The sequence below is a fragment of the Oncorhynchus clarkii genome, chromosome 29, assembly GCF_045791955.1.
Source record: "Oncorhynchus clarkii lewisi isolate Uvic-CL-2024 chromosome 29, UVic_Ocla_1.0, whole genome shotgun sequence".
NCBI lineage: Eukaryota > Metazoa > Chordata > Actinopteri > Salmoniformes > Salmonidae > Oncorhynchus > Oncorhynchus clarkii.
Genome location: NC_092175.1, coordinates 33,466,594 through 33,481,645, shown reverse-complemented (window position 1 = coordinate 33,481,645; position 15,052 = coordinate 33,466,594). Strand labels below are relative to the sequence as shown.

Below are 15,052 nucleotides of genomic sequence, written 5' to 3'. Positions count from 1 at the left end.
CCACCTTGACAATAGTTTCGCCAAATGTAAAACTGGCCAGTTGCCTACATCTGCTTATAGGCTACTACACGTAATAACGTCTAATTCACACTGTTCACCATTGCGCGATGTGAGCCAGCAAACAAGCAAAATCTGCGGGCAAGCTTGCCAAGCCACTACTACCTGCATGCAATAAAGCGACTTTATGCTCTCATATATATATATATATATATATATTTGTATGTCTATGAGTTTGACTGTCCTCTCCCCTCAATTGATGCTGCTCTAAGCCAGTCAATACATAAAGAAACGGAATGACTCCGAGAAGCCTCATTTATAGCATAAATATAACGCATGTCCTATTACTTGACGACAGACAATGATTATTTAATGATTGGAAAGCAGGATATTTGTAGGCTAGTGCAGACAATCACAGGTCTGATGATAGCGATAGAGATCCGTCCTGCAAAATCAAACCACGGTTCAGAGTCTACAGATGCAATATTTACTGAAACACATGGAACAATATGTCAATGTTTATTTTCGAAGTCATTCCCCAGAGAAATGTGCAGTGGTCTCACCTGGGCATTATTCTGTGCTCCAACACCCGATAGAAAGACAACGTTCGGGGCAGAATTCCTGCGGTCTTTTGAATATTTACATGGAGGTGATATGCTGCAGACTTCTTCGTCTTCCGGAAGGACAGACTTCAGACTCACATGCCGTTATGAGCCCAGCCGATCCACCTGCATCCCCGCATTAGACAATGGTTGTCTTCCTACGCGGCACAGAAGGTAGCAGCATCAATCCCCGTACTCACCGGTGCTGATTGTTCCGTATATGGTTGAGGGCGCGGTCAGCAGCAGTTGACCAATCATTTGCACTCCCAATGAAACTTACATGTGCGTTGCCATGGAGGACAATCACACCGTTAATGGGTTCAAGCTGTTCTCCCTATTATCTGATCAAATATATGCACAGCATTGGAACATTTTGAGAGCATTATTGTAATCACCAAATGTATTGATTAACTCAAGCTGTTATGATGGTGGCAACTTTCAGCATGAGCATTTTGAATATAACTTCACCAAACCTTTTCATTGTTCTTTTTTAAATGTTTCATGTTATGTAGCCTATTTCACATGCAACATACTCTGGCCTTCATGCATGTAGATGCTACACACATGATAACTGGCTTCGGAGCCACTACAGTCCAGCTCCCCCCATCTGTTCCACAAAACTGTTAATGCAGTGTGACAAGGTCATATGGGTTGGAAATCTCCCTCAGTAATAACCTTGTTTCAGTAGGGGAGAGTGGGAGGGAAAGTTGTGGCCTATTTTTCCACTTTCAGCATTACTCCGTCAAGGGAAATATAGGGGTAAGTTGAGCCAGCTCCAAAGCTCTGCACTGAATCAAATATTACCACTACCTTTTTAAAAACATGTCTTTATTTCCCAAACACAATCCCTTTCTTTGTCTTTAATCATATCAAAATTATATACTTTGGTTTAGATACAAGCAACAGGAAACCAGAACACATTCATTTGACTTGGTGAAAATCCATTTTTGGATCTAACTTACCACTTTTCCCAAGTGGTTTCTTCCTTCAGATTCCATGAAATGACCACACTCTTCCTAGATCTTTGATCCAATTTTTAATTGTGTGTATGTTTGAGGTTGATCCAGTGGTAGGATTGGAACAGTGAGGCTAACAATGAAAATGCTTTATTCCTAGGACCTACTATTCCTAGGAGTAAAGTTATGTTTATGGTACATGTCACTGTTTGACTCAAAATGGCTTTTATGTGTTAGCCTGTACTCATCTACAAGGATCACTTGGAGACTTAACTTTACGTTCATTCATGTATGTAGAAACCTGGTCAGACACAGAATTTTTGAACAGTTCTAACACAATCAAATTAGACAGACCCTCAAAAGTACTAACTCCAGAAGCTGTACACCAACGATTAAATGCAGAAGTCAAATCACGAACAAACTCAGAATAGGTTTGTGAACTTTTTCCTGTAACGAAAACGTTGACGATATGCCTCTGGCACAAGCTCGTAGACCTTCAGAACTGCTGATTTAACTTTAGCAAAAACTTTACTGTCAGCTACACTCAGTGCTGCAAAAGCCTCACGTACTTTACCTGTAAGTACACATTGCAATAACATAGTCATGTCCAAATCTGACCAAGCTCTAGCTTCTGCAATACGCTCAAATAAAGCAAAGTATGTGTCTGGATCTGACTCATCAAATCAAAACTTTTATTAGCAAACATGAATGAAGATAAATAGCCACCGAAAACTGTACAAGTATTTACAAAACAACAAATTGGTCATGGCAACAAAAGGATATACACAAATAACACCTGTCGTGTCTTTACTATCATTAAATGAAGACTTTTAGTTTTTATCAAAGATTCTCCGTAATTAGCATTTCGTGATTAACTAATCAGGCAAATGGAATTAACTAGGAAGTCGGGGCACCAAGGAAAATATTCAGATTACAAAGTTATAATTTTCCTAATATACAATTTCAGATATTTTAATATCTGATCAATTAGTCTTCTGATTAATGACTTATTCTTTATTTTACCTCACGTTAGTCTCATTCCAAACGTCGTAAATTGTTGGTTATCTGCACAAACCCAGTCTTTGCTATGAGTCATCCATACATCAATTGTCTTAAATCATTTATTTACTAACTAAGTAATTCACAGAAATACATAAACAAACAGTAGATAGTTACAAGGAGACGATAACGGAGTTTCCCTAGTGGGATAAACCGGCATCGCGGCTTGGTGTACAAAAGGGAAGTTGGGTGTCGACTGAGATAAGACAACACACAGTTGATAATTATAACAATTGAAATGCTAATCCTTTGCACATGAACGCTTACTCATTCTGGAACAATTGCAATCAATATATATATTTACGCTCAGTGTGTCATCGGGATCTTTGAAAAGTTTGTTTCTGTTGGAGAGTTTGTCCGCCCTCTCTGTCGTGGTTAGAATGGATAGTTCAGAGTGACATTCATTCATGTCGTTATGGATAGATGTTTCGGCGGTTGTCGGTCTTCGCGGTTGGGGTTGGGGTTATATTCGGAAGAACAGAAAAAGCTGTCTCATGACGCCAGGTCCGAACTGGGCTCATGGGCGGTCCTCTGATTTAATTAAACTCCAAAGGGAATTGGAGTTTCCTTCATTAAACAGTCCAAAATCACATTACACAATTTTACAAACAGTATCATCCTCACTCATTCATCTTATACAACAAGTAGATGTAAACCTCATATCTGAGGCTCTTATATAAACAGCGTTATGGTAATGTGGTCGTATTGTCTCCCATGAGTTTCACAAAATTGTACCAAATGGACCAGTTCGTAGCTGGATTCTCCACGGATCTTTTATACCTTCTCCAGAACATAAATGTTGTTCGGACCTCAAGTTCTGTGAGGTGGAAGAAATTCCTTTGTTCTCTTCTATGAAAACTCTACTCTCTCTCTATACTGTGGCCATGAGGAGATCATCTCCTCCAGGAATTCATGACCTCTCTCTGACCACAGCAGCCTGGGTGTAGGAGACAGGGAGAGGGGGATGGGGCTTGGTGTATCCAAAGAGGGCAATGTCATGCCACAATCTTCAACCAAAACCCAGCAGTTTGCCAACAAACAATGACATGATTTAAGTACACATACCCACAATGCATCAGCCAATGGGAGGAAGACCTGACACAATGATCAATTGATATTCACAATACATTAAATACAATACAACATGTATACAGCACACGTCAATAAACTCTAACACAAGTTTCTTCTCTCTTTCACAGATGATCATCAATCAAAATAGCATCGCTAACCACACAATTACAATTAATAAATGTGTTTCTTATAAATCATTAACCGTTTGCAATGTCTGATTATTGAGACTAAGGCCTAGCTTTAGATGAGGTGACAGCGGACATGAGGAGGATCATCACAGTATGGTTTCCTAGAAACAAGGGTGGCTCAACTTAACCCTTTGGCTCAACTAACTCCACTCTCCACTATAGGGAACGTTACCACAATAGGAACAGGACTAGCCGTTGTGAGAGGGCTTCAGTTGTCACAGACCAGTAACAGCCCACAGGATACCCGGTGTGGCGTTACTATGGTGACAAATCCTCAGCTGGACCCAGGTAGCCTACCACAGTTTAAGTTGGCAGGAGTCATCAACGCCTGAAGGCTGTGAGTTTGCAAAATGAGTGGTTCAGATAAGGACAGAACAAAGTGTTAAACATTTACTTCATTTTGCAGATGCTATTATCCAGAGTGATTTACAGGAGCAATTAGGGGCAGATGGAAAGAGCTTTCACCGATTCATTTCAGGGATTTGAACCAGCTACCTTTTGGGTACTGGCCCAATGCCACCAGATTACCTGCCTCCAACATGATCAATATCTTTTATTCTCACAGTATCTACAAAAGTTCATTGAAACAAAATGCTTTACATTGGAATCTGTTTGAAAGTGGAAATAAGGCATTTAAACTGGGTTTCAGAGTTGATAACTGCATAACATTTATTTAGGATAAATCACGATATTTTTACATGTCACCACATTCATAATTTTTTATCAGTTTGGAATATATTTCAAAATGATAGTTTAAAATGTAGCCTGTATTTTACAGTGTCACTGAAGCCCATATGTATAAAGGTAGAACAAACCTCTGGAGTGGTTTCTGTAGTATGATATTACTATATTTATAATTTTATATTTTAAAATAATTTTCAGTATGTCTGTATTTTAAATTGTACCACAGGATTGTCTAGTTGAGGAAATAACATCAATTGATCTTGTCATTAACAATCCACTCCCACATTTTTCCACCTCAACTAGACCACACAAACAGGGCAACACTAAAAACAGGGAATGTAAAAAGGCAGTGGTAGCCTACACTATCCAGTGTTGTCACACACAAACAGCCTCATCTAGTGGAGAAGCAATCTTCTGCAGTCATGAACCACATACAAATACACACAGGGATATGCATATACTGTAGGTTTGCCTACTGTGAAAGCTGTGAGCAAATAATATGATGTTGAAGGATGAATAAAGGATGAATCCATCAGAAAAGGATCAATCTATCAGATGAAGGATGAATCAATCAGATGAAGGAAGAATTTTAAAAATCCTTCCTCAGATTCGAAATGCTCTTAAACTGGAAAATTGGAATGTTCCTAACATGCGTTGTATCTTCAAAAAGGAGCATAACGTTTCCTGAGATCTTCAGAGTGCCGTTGCTGCATGGAACATGGGCAGTCATTGTTGTTTTTCTCCTCAATGTTGGTCTTTATTCTGATATAAAAATGAACTAGTAAGTAGACTACAAAATTAATTCAAGAAAGATATAGAAATGCAACCTAAACGGGATGTGCTTAGATATGATATGCTTAGAGACCACTTCAAAACACTTGCAGACAGAGCATAATGGTCCAATTCTGACCAGGACCATTTTTTGCACTTGGATTACTCCAACACATATACCCTGTATTCTCCTACATCTCTTACCTCCTCAAAGGTGGACATCAAACACTTCATCCCCCAGGGAGTCAGGAGCTTCCTCTGTAATGACTGGAGAGAGAGAACAAAGTATCTCTGTGTTAAGGGCACCACATCAGCCATATTGGAGAACAGCAGCGTTCAAAAGCATTTGCACTGAATAAAAATACACACGTGTAACTATGGTAACTATGTATCTGTTCATGGTTATACCAAGATGTCTACGGGTAGAAAACTAGATTCAGCCACTGAACGGACCGTAATTATAATCATTTGTACACTGTAAATTGACCACAACTAAGCCCAAAAAGAGATAGCATTTAAAAATAACAAGTTCATACCTTGATGACATTGAGATATGATCATGTCTCTTTTTATATTCGTGGGAATACTTGAACATATTTCCTAAATTAAACAAATATTGAGCTGAATTCCTGGTGATTTGAGTCTTTTTTGACCAAAAAAAGAGAATTCAAAAAATGCTGAGGGGACCCCAAAAAAATCACTCGTGGACTGATTTTGGCCCATGGGCCACCTATTGCTGACCCCTGATCTACGGTATAAAAGCTTATAGGCTTATGAATCAGAATATATTAATGTGAGAGTGAGCCATTCATCTTTATTACAATGACAATGTTTCAAGTAGATTGGACAGGAGCAAAAGCTCATTTGTTCCAGCTACTGACATGAGATAATATGCACTAAATTGACAAAACATACCATACCTAATTGCAAAAAGCTGTAAAAAGTACTGTACCAGTCCTTGTGCTTCAAGACTACAGTAAGTTTGAAACATCCAGGAAAATATTTGAACATTACTGAAAAGAGAGTTGAATTGGGCGGTATGCTTGTACCTGTATGTTGTACAGTGTGTAACTGCTGAGCTATAGCAGGCACACTGAAGGAACGGGAGTGTTGGGGAGAATGGTATTCGGGACAGGTGCTCTGTGTTCGTTTGCGGCACTCGACAGCAAGGCGGCTGCGACAATCTTTGTGGCAGCTCACCCCACAGGCTAGAATAGAGAAGAGTGGTAAGTATGGGGTTGAACCTCTTACATCTGAAAACAGACCGCATTGGTACTGGCATTGCTATTGTATTGTTATATATCTAACCTTGGCTTCTTATAGGCATTGTAATATGGCTTTTGTGTTTAACTACACAATGTGACTTGGAAAGGTCTTGGAAAGGTTTTGCTTGAGGCACAGTGAATGCTGCTTAACTTCTTACTGTGTACACTAATCAGTGCCTGTCTCATTGAGCAAGAGTAGCTGTTAAATAACTGAATCCTGAAATATAAATAAGCAAATAAGCAATAAAATGTTGGTCAACGTTACACAACTTTGTGCGTGGGGTGCGATAGGTGTAGAATACCCAACGGAGATCATTTTATTTGTATACCTTTACACTTGTATCTTTGTTTGTAAAATCCCCACATCTGAAAAATACAATACATCTGTTACATATCACATTTAGCATTAGAAAAAAACTGGTTAATGGTGACTTTGTAAATTAAACTGATTGCTGAATAATCTTTTTATCCAAATTTCACATGCATTCATTTCAAAGCCTTTGTCGTCAACAGTGAGCAGTTAATTAAGTCTTGTTTGAAACTGTCACTTCAGCTTTCTCAGGAGTCAACAAGAGTCAACTGCTGACAGCTTGATTGGTTCAATATGATACGTACAGAACAGACCTGAAGTGGGGCCCATAGGCTACAGTATGAAAGGAAATTCAATGAAGTGTCCTCAGAATAACAGACTAAACGTGAGTGAGAGACAGAACGAAAGACTTGAAAAAAGGAAACAGAACTGTTGTGTTGGGTGGAAGCCATCAGGAAATGTGAGATCAGGAAGTCAGTTCTTTGTTTTGTTAAGCAATATCACCAATAGAACCATTATCTTTCCACATCCAAAATGGTGTCCTCTAAATACCTTATTCCAAAATATCCACTATTCTGGTCACAATATGTGTTTCCTATAATATGGGTACCTTAACATAATTTGTATATACAGGTCCTCATAATAATTGGTTTATACCTAATTGTTTCATATTTATTTACTTATGATTATTTACATTTTGTTTCTAATAGCTTTTACATGGAGTTGTACACAGTTGAAGCATAGGCATCATTGTACTTACGATGCCTTTACAGTGATGGCAAAGCATAGGCTTCATGCAGGTCTTCTCTGAAAATGTGTGGATGAACCCCATCTTGCTGTTCAGTAAAGAGCTGGCCTTGGTGAAGTAGTCGATCATCTCCTCCTGACTGATTCTGCCGTCCCTGAGAGGGTGAGGGGTCAAAGGTTGATATTACAGTAATAGCAAGAGGCTCTGTGTGACTTGTGGATCTAAAGATAGTTGAAATGTTGGCCATCAATAGTTATGACTTGTCATACTCACTGATTCTTATCCAGGTCGTCAAACTTGCAGAGGTATGGGAAGTTAGTCCTAATGATCTCAAATTCCTCCTGAGTGACGTAGCCGTCTCCATCAGTGTCAAAATTCTTAAACACAGACTGAAAAAGGACCAAATGTAAGTTCTCATTGCCATCTTTTGTAATTACATTTCATATTTCAAATATGTTGTATAGCCTACCTCTACCATCTTCTGTATGTGTTTACTGATGATGGTGGGGTCAGCTTTGGGCTTCACTGAAGATGCCCACTCTTCTATCATAGGTGGGCTTGGGGTAGACTGGCAAACCAAAACAAATATTTGACAATAATTAACATTTCCTCTAGATTACATACAAGCTCTGTGTCTGTGTCCGTGGCCATGTCTGTGTCCCTGACATACACTCACCAATGGCCTGGCTGTGCGGGGCTCCCTCTGCAGGGACAGCTGATATATCTCTTCCTCTGAGTGATACTGGTCCAGAGACACCTGAAAGGACCCAAACACAAACTGTTCAATCAAATGCCAACAGGTAAAACAAATCTACCAAGTCGTACAATATCAGGCAACAGGGCCAGACCATGAGCAGGTTGAGCAGGTCCATGTTGGCATCAACGCTGGGTGGCATGGTCTGGATCAGCGCAAGCTCCTGGAGGATGGCATACAGCTGTTGGGTCTTGGCCAGGTTGACCTGCGTCTTCTCCCGGTCACTCCAGTCGGGCAGGGCTACGTGCACAGCAATCAGGTCCTTGAGGTGCACACCCAGGATGGGGAAACGGAAGCCTGTGCTCTCTGAGAAGCGCTGGCGGTACTGGCTATAGTTCCCACAGGATGTCACAAGCTCCACCAGGTTGTTGAACACCTGAGGCAATAAGGACGTCACATAATGTTGGACATCACATAGCTAGAGCCAAATAATAGGTCACATTTTGACGTAGATCTACATTCAAAATGCAAATGTTTAGTTGCAATTGGTAAGCAAATGTTTTCACTCTTCTAAACTAAAATAATTATGATCAAAACTGTTTACCTTGCTCACATCGTTGCTGATGTGTGACTGTGTGTCTTTGAGGCGTGAGATGGAGCTGTTACTGAGACCCCCCACTACTGCCATCAGAGTGTTGAAGTTCTGAAGCTGTAACAACCTCTACAGAGACCAGATACAAAAATAGAACCCATCTTAGCCCTAACATAGCCAACAAAAAACAGCATGGAACACAAGACAGAGCAACTTCTAGAGGGAGTTTGGATTCCATTCACTGAGAAGCAGTGGTATTAATGGACTTCTCTTTATCGGAGGGATGATTCACACTGACTTGGGAGATGACTCAGGTAACTGGGACTGGACTCTTTCTGACCTGGTAGCTGACTTTTTCTGACCAGGTAGTTCAGCCTGATCTCATAGTAAGATAGCAAAGGTACATCCGAGAAACACTCAAATTAGTATGATATGTCATGTTTAATATGGTTACATAAGACAGAACACAGTTAACTTTAGCATTTCAGCTAATAAACAACTTTTGAACTACTTACTACTTTTTAGCTACTTTGCAACTACATAGCATGTTAGCTAACCCTTCCCCTAACCTTAACTCTAAACTTAAGCCTTTAGCTAACCTTCCCCTAACCCTGTAACCTTAACCCTAACCCCTATCCTTAACTCTTCGCCTAACTAACTAATGCTAGCCAGCTAGCTAATGTTAACATTAGCCACCTAGCTAACATTAGCCACCTAGCTAACATTAGCCACCTAGCTAACATTAGCCACCTAGCTAACATTAGCCACCTAGCTAACATTAGCCACAACAAATTGGAATTCGTAACATTTCCAAAATGTGTCAAATTCCTAGCATATACATACCATACAAAATGTAACATCATATTACATGGAATGTATTGGATATACAGTACATACAGAATAATATGAAATGCTCTTAGACCAGGTTGGTGATTATTTTCTGACCTGGTAGTTGACTCTTTCTGAGCTGGGAGCTTACTCTTTCTGATTTGGGAGTTGACCTTTGTGACCTGGAAGTTGACTTTTTCTGACCTGGTAGTTGAACTTTTCTGATCTGGGAGTTGATTCATTGACCTGGGACTGGGAGTGATTCATTGACCTGGGACTGGGAGTTGATTAATTGACCTGGGGATGGGAGTTGATTCATTGACCTGGGACTGGGAGTTGATTCATTGACCTGAGACTGGGAATTGATTCATTGACCTGAGACTGGGAGTTGATTAATTTACCTGGGACTGGGAGTTGATTCATTGACCTGGGACTGGGAGTTGATTCATTAACCTGGGACAGGGAGTTGATTCATTGACCTGGGACTGGGAGTTGATTCCTTGACCTGGGACTGGGAGTTGATTCATTGACTTGGGACAGGGAATTGATTGACTGACCTGTGCGACCCTAATAAAGTGGGAGATGACTGCAGCCCTCTGGGGGGCGGTGGGCTTGCTGAGCACCATCAGCTGGATCCACTGAGACACGCTGTTGAAGAGGGTGATGAAGCGCTCCAGGATGGGGTTATCCACTGTGCAGCCATGCATCACAAAGCTGTGGTAGTCCTGGAACTGGAGGGCAAGGGACCATTTTAAAAACAATGTCCAATATGCAAACACACAGTCTATCTTACTTAAACCACAAATACAACAACTACTGCATAATTCAGCCAAAACCAAAGTCACCTGAGTGAGACCCAGAACGAAGCTGGCAAACAGAGCCACCTGCTGGCCACCCACTCACCAGTATCCTACAGAAGGACTTATACTCCATGTAGGTGAGGTGCTCTGCTAGTTCAGATGAGTCCAGATGATCAAAGAGGAGAGACGTCTTCCTCTTCTTGAAATCAGACTGAGCTGGTTGGCTCACCTGCCTACTCCACTCATATGACGGTCTAGGGAAAATAAGAAAGGAAGCTCAACTATCAGTAGAAGTACTGCGAGAGTGGCCCGAATATATATGCACTCATGCACTCTGAAACCGTTCTACTGTATCATTAAATGCTAAGCTGTCACTGTGTCACTGTGGAGGAGACTATGCCTGCCAGGCTGGTTAGCTGCTACAATGCTTGTATGATTGCCTGGCTGAAGACAGGGGGCACTTACACACTGTCAACGTTGATGAGTGTGCTCTGGTGCTCCTCTCCCTGCTGAGCCAGCTGCTCCTTCAGCCTTCTGATCTGCTCTGCCAGCTCTGGGTTCAGGTCAAACTCTGCTGGGAACTCGCTGATCCAGTACCTTACGGTGCAGTATGGAGAGGAGAGGCGGGGTTTACAGGGACAGAAGGGTAGGACAGGAGAAGTTAGTGTTGTCATTTCTGTCTCGGAGCCAGAGAGTGTGGAAATCATATACATACATGTAGATCATATGTCTACATGGAGATCATATACCTACAGTGGCAAGAAAAAGTATGTGAACCCTTTGGAATTACCTGGATTTCTGGATAAATTGTCATCAAATTTGATCTGATCTTCATCTAAGTCACAACGATGGACAAACATAGTGTGCTTAAACTAATAACAAACAAATGATTGTATTTTTCTTGTCTATAATGAATACATCATGTAAGCATTCACAGTGTAGGTTGAACAAAGTATGTGAACCTCTAGGCTAATGACTTCTCCAAAAGCTAATTGGAGTCAGGAGTCAGCTAGTATGGAGTATGAGATGAGATTGGAGATGTTGGTTCGAGCTGCCTTGCCCTATAAAAAACACTCACAAAATTTGAGTTTGCTATTCACGGGAAGCATGGCCTGATGTGAACCATGCCGCAAACAAAAGAGATCTCTGAAGACCTACAATTAAGAATTGTTGACTAGCATAAAGCTGGAAAGGGTTACAAAAGTATCTCTAAAAGCCTTGATGTTCATCAGTCCACAGTAAGACAAATTGTCTATAAATGGAGAAAGTTCAGCACTGTTGCTACTCTCCCTAGGAGTGGCCGTCCTGCAAAGATGGCTCCAAGTGCACAGCGCAGAATGCTCAATGAGTTTAAGAAGAATCCTAGAGTGTCTGGCAATATATTCTGTGGACAGATGAAACTACAATTGAGTTGTTTCGAAGGAACACACAACACTGTGTGTGGAGAAAAAAGGTGAAGCACACCAACATCAAAACCTCATCTCAACTGTAAAGTGTGGTGGAGGGAGCATCGTGATTCGGGGCTGCTTTCCTGCCTCAGGGCCTGGACAGTTTGCTACCATCGACGGAAAAATGAATTCCCAAGTTTATAAAGACATTTTGCAGGAGAAATGTAGGCTATCTGTCCGCCAGTTGAAGCTCAACAGAAGTTGGGTCATGCAAAGGACAATGACCCAAAACATAGAGGCAAATCAACAACAGAATGGCTTCAACAGAAGAAAATACGCCTTCTGGAGTGGCCCGACCTCAACCCGATTGAGATGCTGTGGCATGACCTCAAGAGAGCAGTTCACACAATATTGCTGAACTGAAACAGTTTTGTAAAGAGGAATGGTCCAAAATTCCTCCTGACTGTTGTGCAGTTCTGATCCACAACTATAGAAAACGTTTGGTTGAGGGTTTTGCTGTCAAAGGAGGGTCAACCAGTTATTAAATCCAAGGGTTCACATACTATTTCCAACCTGCAGAGGGAATGTTTACACGGTGTGTTCAATAAAGACATGAAAACGTGTAATTGTTTGTGTGTTATTAGTTTAAGCAGACTGTGTTTCTCTATTGTTGTGACCTAGATGAAGATCAGATCAAATTTAATGACCAATTTATGCAGAAATCCAGGTATTTCCAAAGGGTTCACATACTTTTTCTAGCCACTGTACATGGAGATCATACACCTACACATTGCTTACAGGGAAGTAATATACTGTACCTACAGTACATGTGTTAATGTTGACAGACAAGCACAGAATCTATCTCACGACTAAGACCTATAGTAGTTCTTCCTCTGTGGCTCCATGATTTTCTATGCTGTATTCACTCACTTGATAAGATGGCAGATTTGTGACCTGAGTTCAGGCAGACAGTTTTCCTCCAGCGACCTTGTGTGGTTAAGGAACATGATTCCACCAAAAGCTTTTGAAACACCTGGTCTAGTAATCCTTAGGCCCATCACTAGAGAGCAGTAGTGTGTCATTCATCTGAAAGGATACTTGCTGGAGAGTTTCTTGGCCAGGTCAGCAGAGGAGAGGTACCATGGATGCATCATGAGAAACATCCGGACCAGAGACTCATCATCCAGCCTGCCTTCATAATCTACCAGGAGAGGAGATACCGAGATACATGGATGAGCTTCACTGTACAAGGCAAGCTTCCACATATTGTGTAAATAATTTATCAATAGGCAACTACTGCAGTTGTACAATCAAACAACAATGAAAACGTTATCTAAGCATGTACTGTCTGCCACTATCTACACCAGAAGACAGTCAAAGGGAGAGTAATCCTGACCAAATGCTTTGATGCAGGCCTCCGTAAGCTCATCAACTGTAGCCGACTGATCTAGTTTGATAGACTTCATCCTCCTCTGGTTCTCTCTCCAACAGTCCTCTCTGTTCTCTCCTCCGTTGACACATACACAGTGAGACTGTGATGAGGTTTGGGATTTAGAAGAATGGCTGTGTTCTCTATTCTGTTGGGCAACCTTCCAACAGAGTCTTCTGATGAGTCTGTTAGTCCTCAGGCAGGCAGCTACTCTGCTCCAGTCAACAAGCCAAGAAAGTCTCTTCCTCTTTATGAAAGCTTTTAGTTTGTGTGCTTCCTGCCCCACCTTAAAACAAGAACATTGGTATAGTCATGAAAACCCCCAAAACCCAGTTGAGAGTTGGCCTTTAGCAATTCAGTATTCAATTGTTTGCTTACTGATGATAATACAAACAAAACTGTTTTGTGACACAAGAACCTGCAATATGGCAAAACTAATTCACCCTCCACATACACTATCTATCTGATTATTAATGATGAAAGGAAAAGATAATCCCAGCCAAACGATTACCCATCAGACGGCTGTTTTCCCAGATATCAAATACGTCAACAGTTATCTCAAACACAATTAGAGATTGCACTGTTTTGCACTTGCAAATTGAGTTTAAAAACATTGACTGATTTTATAATGTAATAATTTATTAGATACAGTACATGAGTCATTAAGAAATGACACCACTACCAGTCTACCAAACTATGTTATATCATACTAATAAAAAAGGTCTTACCCTCTTGAATTGACCAGAGCAGTATTGTCATAAGATGTGGAAATTCACAAGACTACGAAAGGTGTCTGAACCCCTCCATTGCTTCTTCAAAGCAGTTTGTCTAACTAAGTGACAGTTATATATCCCTTCAGTTGCCTTTTGCTCTCAGTTTCCTTTTTGCTGTGCATTTTAGTGCGGTCACATTTCCTCTTTACAGAACGTGCCCCAAAGTGTCAACCAGTCCTTCTAAATTAAATGCACTTTCACACTCAAGGCAGTGCTGTTGGTGGTGTGATTTTAATAAAGCATTATTAAGGGTACTTAGTCAGATGTAATAACAAAGCACTTACATGTTGTAATGGAAATTATATTTTATTTGACCATTTAAAATACATAAAGAAGCCACACCAGGCAACAAATACATGATCCACAACGACAGAGGATTATATACTGTAGAAAAAAAGTTAAAAGATGTCTGTCTATCTATCTTGCTCTACACGCACGCACGCACGCACGCACGCACGCACGCACGCACACACACACACACACACACACACACACACACACACACACACACACACACACACACACACACAGTTGCTCTGAGGTAGCAGATCCCTCACTTCATATACAGTGCCTTCAGAAAGTATTCACACCCCTTGACTTATTCCCCAAGAAATTGTGTTACAGCCTGAATTTAAAATGGATCAAATTTAGATTTTTCTTTGTCACTGGCTAAATGTGAAGCTGAAATGTATTGAGTCAATAGGTATTCAACAACTTTGTTACTGAAAGCCTAAATAAGATCAGGTGTAAAAATGGATTTAACAAGTCACATAATAAGTTTAACATGATTTTTGAATGACTACCTCATCTCTGTACCCCACGCATACAATTATCTGTAAGGTCCCTCAGTTGAGCAGTGAATTTCAAATACAGATTCAACCACAAAAACAAGGGAGG

At 40.7% G+C, this 15,052-nt stretch overlaps 1 protein-coding gene across 3 annotated transcripts; it reads right to left on the bottom strand.

Annotated features, from left to right (window-relative positions):
• Positions 1-2,660: 2,660 nt before the first annotated feature.
• On the bottom strand, positions 2,661-14,336 carry LOC139388397 (RAS guanyl releasing protein 2 (calcium and DAG-regulated)). Of its 3 annotated transcripts, none has more exons than XM_071135033.1 (17): positions 14,111-14,336; positions 13,350-13,668; positions 13,052-13,154; positions 12,884-12,940; positions 11,031-11,162; positions 10,669-10,819; positions 10,323-10,496; positions 8,950-9,066; positions 8,500-8,781; positions 8,328-8,408; positions 8,121-8,219; positions 7,925-8,040; positions 7,664-7,805; positions 6,923-6,959; positions 6,378-6,536; positions 5,533-5,595; positions 2,661-5,319 (listed from the first exon to the last, which is right to left on the bottom strand). In XM_071135033.1, exons 2-16 carry the CDS (start codon positions 13,417-13,419, stop codon positions 5,537-5,539), a joined length of 1,779 nt encoding a protein of 592 aa, XP_070991134.1. In that variant the 5' UTR covers positions 13,420-13,668; positions 14,111-14,336; the 3' UTR covers positions 2,661-5,319; positions 5,533-5,536. The 3 variants fall into 3 exon arrangements, with proteins under 3 accessions (XP_070991134.1, XP_070991135.1, XP_070991136.1); XM_071135034.1 differs by having other exon boundaries at positions 2,661-5,264; positions 14,111-14,236; XM_071135035.1 differs by lacking the exons at positions 13,052-13,154; positions 13,350-13,668; positions 14,111-14,336 and having other exon boundaries at positions 4,517-5,319; positions 12,884-13,041.
• Positions 14,337-15,052: the final 716 nt, after the last annotated feature.